We start from the raw sequence: 7,004 nt of genomic DNA on the forward strand, positions 1-7,004 counted from the left end.
GAGAGAGAGAGAGAGAGAGAGAGAGAGAGAGAGAGAGAGAGAGAGAGCATTTACATAATTAATGTGACATTTTGTCATACATGGTGATTTACCAGAATATGCTAGGTGTGTATGAGAAGGAAGAAACTTCTTGGAAAACCAGTTTTTTCTTCCTCTTAAGTGAATAGTTTTTATGAATTCTCTCAAGTACACATGTGCTACATTATTTTTTCCTGGCTATGTTTGCTGACCTTTTTAATTAGATCACCAGGCTCTCTATGGACCATTGACAAATTTTTGTCTTTTGACATGACACCCTATACTATTTTCAAAGATCATGAAGTTTAATAGAATGGTGTCTTAGCTGCTTTAAATCAGACTATTCTATTAAAACTATACCTAAAAGTCTGAGTAGATTCGTAAAGTAAATATTTTTATATAATTATACCTTTAATCCTTAGAATTTCCAAATTTCTCATACTGAAAATTAAAAATCTCCTAAACAATTAAAATTATAAATGGTAGAGAAAATTGAATCCTGACTTATGGTTTTGTACAGTCATGTTTAGTGTTAGAAACTTAAATGATACTTTGTTCTTGAACAGAGCCCAGATTATGTACATTTTATGTTAGATTGTAAATAAATATTTTATAGATGCTACATAAATCATGTTAATATAACTATGTGAATTATTTTCTTACACAGTGGAAAAGATGTTTATATTTTTACTAAAATCACAAGCAGAGAACCTACTTTTCTGTAATCTCTATTAACTGAGACATAATGTCTCTTTTCAGTTTATAATCAGTTTCTTCTGCACAGTACCTTTTCTAATTCAGTTTAAATTACCCCTTTTCTGTGATGAACTTGCGTTTTCACATTTGCCAGCTGTGAATGCATTTAGACTGTAAGTGCAAAAGTAGTAGGTTCAGAAACAGCCCTTTGATTTCATTGTTGCGGTTAACCATTTAGTTTGATAGTGTGGGATTTGTAACCAACTGGAGCCTCCAATTGAGCCTTTCCCTTCCCTGTTCCTTATCCTTCTCCACAAAGGATTTATATGTGAAAATTGATAGGTTCCATATCCTTTGGTCATTCTAATTTATTTCTAAGTAATAGTTCCTCTCTTAAAAATCTGTGCTTGCTTATGGAAGGTAAATAGTAACTTCCCAGCAGGAAAAGAGAAGATAAAGATTAAGACTTCACTGAAGGTGTATGTATGTGTGCATGCTGTGTGCACACATGTACGTCTATATATATATACTGATATGACTTCTGGTAATCAAATAGAAAGAAAAATACTTTGTTTTGAACTAAAAGTATTTCTTTTTAAATCAGAAGCAAAACAAGACACTTTTTACCCTTCTATGAATGTGGTACACCTTGAGAAAGGGGGGAGGGCACAGGTTTGGGTGGAGGAGGAATACAAGTGGAATTGTAAAAGTTTTTTTCTAAGCTTCAATTTTCTGTTTGTTCCATGTTAGCTGAATATAATTATGGTATTCTATAGGGCATGACATACACCTAAAATCTACAAACAATTGCTGGAAATTGCATATGATCTTGTGCAACAATTGAAGCTACCTAAAGAAGATGGGAGGCAGGAAGATGTTCGAGGTAATTTATTAAAGACAGACATGTCAGGGAAATGACTTCATTTTGAACCAAGTTTGAATATATTAATAATCTATTCACATCCATTTTATAAAACTATAACTACACAGGAGAAAAATGTGATTAAAATAATAGAAGAGGTTATAATAAGTTCTTTTAAAATGCCATTGCAAATTCTAAAAAAAGAAAAAAGTACAGTACTCTATGTATGCATATGCCCTGTGTTGATTACTTTTCCCTTCATTTTTACTCCTACAAATAGGTTGGTGGGGATTTATCCCCAGCTAATGCCAGTCTAAATTCAACTCACGTGCTTTTATATTTTAAAAATATAAACTGAAGAGTGGAATTTGCTTTCTTTCTTTTGGGTTCAGTAATTTTGTATTTAAATGCTCCTACTTCTCACAGATGCATCTTAGTATTATGGGAGACTAACTAGGTGGGAGGCTTTTTCTATATCATTGTGTAAATCTGCAATAAAAAAAAAAAGTCAGTTGCCTTATACAAGAATTTAATGTGAAGACTACTCCCTCCCCCCCCCACACACACAGACACTTATGAGAGTATGTATTTGAGAAAGAAATCAACAAAATAAGGGATTGCACATATGCTAACTATACCAATCAAAGTATAGAAAGACATTATTTCCCTGGGTTTCTTGGAATTAATGGAAAGGTATTTATATTCGCACCACTGAGTATTAGTCATTCAGTAGATGAAAGGAATATGTTAAACTTTAAAGGCTACCTTAGTGTCATTCTTAGAAGTAGGGATGAGACCCTGGGGAAAGTGTTGAAATCCTGGAGAATTTATTCCATGTATCAAAAGTTGTTTAATATATATGGTTTTTGTAGTTTTGATATCTGATATTTATGAAGTCGATATGTGAAAATCTATGTTTTTAATTTAAGTGTTTTAGTCTGCAATTTTCACTTTTAAAGCATCTATTTGTGTAAAGATTGTTCCAAAATCTTCTATAACCTTGGCAAAACATTGCTAGTCTTCTATGAATTTTTCTTTATCTCTTTCCAAGACTTAATCCATTTTGCTGTTTACATTTTCTTTACATCCTTTAAAAGGGCACTCAAGATGTTTTTAATATAATTTCTGAAAAAAAATTTTAATAGGCATAACAGCTAGAAACATACAATTATATCTATATCTATATCTATGTAAGAAATCACACTGCCAAGCCTAAGGGAGGAGGGAAGAAATTTCATTTCCTATCTTCAATTGAAAGCTGGCTAGAAATCTAGAAACTACATAGGACAGTAACTTGTAATTGTTTACAGAATGCTGCTGTCATCTCTGGACAGTTCTAATTTTTACCATCATAAGTTTCAGAAACAGCTATTTTATATTTAATTTTTAAAGGAAGGTGAGATAAAATTGAATTCTTAGGCAGAAACAACTTTTTTTTAATCTCCAAGAAAGACAATTTACAAATGACACAGGATCTAGAAGAAAAAGAAATAAGGCAAACAAAAGAGGGAAATAGGATCATGGGCGTCAGAAAGGATTTGTTTTTCTCAGTTTAGTAAACTTTGAAATTAATGGTTTGACAATTGATTATTTTTTTCCAGAAATGTCATTGTTATAGGTTTGACCATAGTTTTCAGTTGCAAAGAACAGGAAAACTACCTTCTGGTAACCAGCTCTGAGAGTACTTTATAGAGCTGTTGTAGTGTGGGGTAGGATGGGTAAAGGCGACCTGATAACTTTTTTCTTTTTTTCGATTTTTTTCAAAATTATTTTAAAAATTTTAAATTAAAAAAAAGATAGCTATTACAAGAAATGAAAACCTGGGAGAACTGCAAAATCTCTTGGTTGAAAAGCTATGACTTGAATTAAGTTTGTGATGGCATTCTATGAGATCAACTTAACCAAAATTCAGGGTGCTACAACGTGGGAAAACTTTAAAAAAAGGATTAGGGTTTTATTAAGAAACCTCGGATTTGGGTATTAAGGTTTTACTTTATCATGAACACTGTAACTCCTGTTTAATGCTTTTAAGAAACAGAAGGGCAGGGGAATTTAAAAAAAAAAAAAAGATTTCCTCCTCGCTCCTCTTTCCTCAGTTTCTTTTGCCAAGGTTTGTTTTAAACTATTGGAAACATTGTTTAAATATGATGCATTTAACTGCTTTCATTCTTCCACAGAGGGTGGTGGGTGGTGCCCCCAAAATGGGGAAGGAAGCAAGCAGCTGCAAGGATAAAGAAAGAGAAGCCCGAATACTTTGGTGAAAGGTGATTAACAAAGTTACCAGGCACGGAGTTTTGAATGTCAATCTCCTAAAATAAAAGCCACTTCGCTTAAAGGTACAGCGGTTTTCACCGCTTAGGAGCCCGACTTGTTAGATGGAATCCAGGCTCTTTCGCCTTTGTTTCTAAACCATAGAGACTTAGATGAATGTCAGTGGATATCGGTGTCTAGAGCACTATCTTCACATTTGTTTTGCTAGGAGAAAGCCCCGATTCCTAAAAGCAGAAAGCCAACAGCTTCACTGGCCTCTTCTCCCAACCCTGAGTTCTCCTTTCCACACATACAACTAGATCGCGCAGAGCTCAGAACCTGAGGGGAATCCTCTACCAGCAGCAACCTGACTCCGCTCTCCGCCAATTGGTCTGCGCCTCCGACCCCTCCTCCACGGCCTGGGCAGCCTCCTTCCCTGAGATCCGCCCCCTGGCCCTGGGAATCAGCATCTGGGAGGCCGGCTCCTGCTGCCAGTCTCTTAGACTGATGGGTGGCTCTTCGGCCTGGAATCCCCGCCCCTTTCCCCCTAATTGATATTATTGGAGTGTGGAGCGAGCGGCCGGTCTGCAGTCGGAGACTTGCAGACAGCAAATACGGTGCGAACGAATTGGAGAGGGGGAAAGAAAAAAAAGGAAAAGAAGGGAAGAAAAAATCCAACAGAAACCCAATCCGGAGGAACGGGCCTGGGACTGAGAAGAGGAATTGATGCTAAAAGCGAACCCAAGCCCACTTCCGAACAAACGGCATTTAAAGCTGATTCCTTTTGAGATAATTAAGATAAACCCTCAAACCTGCTCATGCACCATGGTTTTTCAAACTCGGTACCCTTCCTGGATTATTTTATGCTACATCTGGCTGCTCCGCTTTGCACACACGGGGGAGGCACAGGCTGCGAAAGAAGGTAAGGCGATAGGGAAAGCAAAGTTTGTTCTGACTTAGCTATCTATTTAGCTATGTGCTCAGTGCGAAATGGTTCGTCTCTGGGATTAGGCGACGAGCTGCATGCAGCAAATACTCTATGCTCCTTTTCACCCGCTTCCCAATCCCCTTCCACTCCTGTAAGCGCTCGGGCTGGAAGGAGGCGAGCGGGATCGCTCAGAGCGCCCTCCATCCATCTCTGCGCCACGGGCTAAGCCGAAGAGATTGGGACGGGGTTTTGTGGCTTGCACGATCTGAAGGCACCCGCGTGCGACGGGGAAGGCTCAGAAGGGAGTCTTTCTGAGCAATCTATTTCGTTTGCACTCCGGGGAGGGTCGAAGGTATGCGTGCGTGTCTGCGTGTGTGTGTGTGTGTGTGTGTGTGTGTGTGTGTGTGTGTGTGTGTGTGTGTGTGTGTGTTCGGCAGTGGACGCTGCAGCTGGAGTTTGGTCGGGGACTTGGGCGCGCAGCCCCTAGTGTATTATCCAAACCGCTGCCGAGTTCCTGGAGTCCGGTCCTTTCCCAGAGGACTGTGGAGACTTCTGTAAAATAATCAAGATCGAGCCCCTAATAAAGTCTTCACTGCCGATTCAGGTTGTTGCCCAGGCCCCTGCTGTTGGCACACAGCAACCGGTATGGAACAATAACACTGAAAAGGTGAAGTAGTGCATAGAGAGATGAGGCGGCACACTCAGACGCCACACTAAACGTACATCTCCATTCACAGACAGAAGCGTTACAACCCAAAGCTTGGGTAAAAAATGTATATTGTCTTCCCCTCCCCTTTTTAAAAGCTTATGATACCAGGTCGCATGGATGGGTTTCTAGGTGAGCTTGCATAGTTTTAAATTGAAGAGTGATCGACGAAGAATCTACAGCCCAGATTCTTCCCCTTACCCCGCCCCCATCTAATTCTGGAGTTCAAGCAGTCAGTAATCAAACCAGCCTAAGTGACCTGGGCCTAGATGTCTGTTTCTGTCAATGCAAAGAGATGGTCTCATTTAGTCAGCCAGCTACGTGTGTGTGGTTATATTTTTCCCCTTCTTTGAACCATTGACAGGAGATAAAATACCTTTCTGTGCCTGTAGTTGGAGCTGGGGGGAAAACTGTCAATTAAAATGCTTTGCTTCTGAGCACTATCACATCTCATTCTTTTCCAGGGGGCAATTTCCAAAGTTCACCTTCAAAGGATTTAAAAGCATTTATATTACTGAGATTAAAAAATGCATTTAAAGTGAAACTGGAAACCAGATTTGAGGTGGTGGTGGTATTTGTGAGTGTGTATATGAGTGTGAGAAGGGGCAATGTGTATCTCTAAAGAAAACCTGCTTCCTAGAGACTGCAGAGAAATCAGTAAACATGAAATTGACACTATTTCACTAAATCTATGAAAATTTAAATGTCTATTTTCTCTTCATTCTCTCCAAGGATTTCCCAACCTTCTTTCCCATTCCTTCATCTCCATCCATCTGACCCCCCACATCCCAGTTTAGTAATCTGCAACCTGTGCTGAGGATACATTCATTAAGCATCAAGGGACCCTAACCTAACTGCAGCTAAGCAGTCATATGCTTGTGAAAGCGCAAAACAGTTAAGACAGAAACCACAATTAAAAAGGAAAACACGTTCTCTTTAAAATGAACATTTAAAGATTGATTCGCAGTACTTTATACCTTTTGTATTGAAATAGCGGGATGGGGAGGAAAAGTTTGCATAGACGGCTAGAAGGTACTCAGGAGCACAGGCACACACACTTCCAGCAGGAGTTTAAGCTATAAATATCTGTATCACTAGGGGGAGAGGTTCCTGTAGCCAGAAATCCTGGTTTTATTCCGCTCCCCTTCATCTCTTTCCCCCTACCCCCAAGATCCATGGAGAGGTTTCTTATTTTAAATTCCTGTGCTATTTCAGTCCAGAATTGGGGGGGGGGGGAGCTTAGGGAGGAACCTGAAGGGGTGGAAAAGGTGAGAGATTCTTGTGAAGGGAGAGCTTTGATCCTAAAGTGTCAAGATTCCCACCGTGAAGGCTATAAATAGGTAATAATAATAAATGATCGAGCCTGAGGCGGTCCCTGAACACCATCATCCCAAAAGGGTCTGAGTTGGAAAACCTATTATGCAGGTGCCAGGTCCTCCCACTCGGTCACCCTGAAGAGTTTAGGCAAGGGGACAACGGGGCTGGGGGAGTGTATTTTCTGAGAGAGAGACAGAGAGAGAGAGAGAGACAGAGAGAGAGAGAGA

The 7,004-nt window shown here is 39.4% G+C and overlaps 1 protein-coding gene across 9 annotated transcripts in view; it reads left to right on the top strand.

Annotated features, from left to right (window-relative positions):
- Positions 1 to 4,351: 4,351 nt before the first annotated feature.
- The window catches only part of EPHA7 (EPH receptor A7), a 222,669-nt gene continuing 220,016 nt past the window's right edge, over positions 4,352 to 7,004 (top strand). For 4 of the 9 annotated variants that reach the window (XM_069077245.1, XM_069077246.1, XM_069077247.1 and 1 more), the window contains exon 1: positions 4,359 to 4,748. In XM_069077245.1, coding sequence (XP_068933346.1) covers positions 4,553 to 4,748 — 196 coding nt within the window. In that variant the 5' untranslated portion in view covers positions 4,359 to 4,552. Of the gene's footprint in view, positions 4,749 to 7,004 lie in introns of all 9 variants that reach the window. The other 5 variants (XM_069077249.1, XM_069077250.1, XM_069077253.1 and 2 more) reach the window with 2 other exon arrangements.

The sequence above is a fragment of the Petaurus breviceps genome, unplaced genomic scaffold, assembly GCF_028583685.1.
Source record: "Petaurus breviceps papuanus isolate PSGF00001 unplaced genomic scaffold, PetGlider_PUasm1.0 90977, whole genome shotgun sequence".
Taxonomy (NCBI): domain Eukaryota; kingdom Metazoa; phylum Chordata; class Mammalia; order Diprotodontia; family Petauridae; genus Petaurus; species Petaurus breviceps.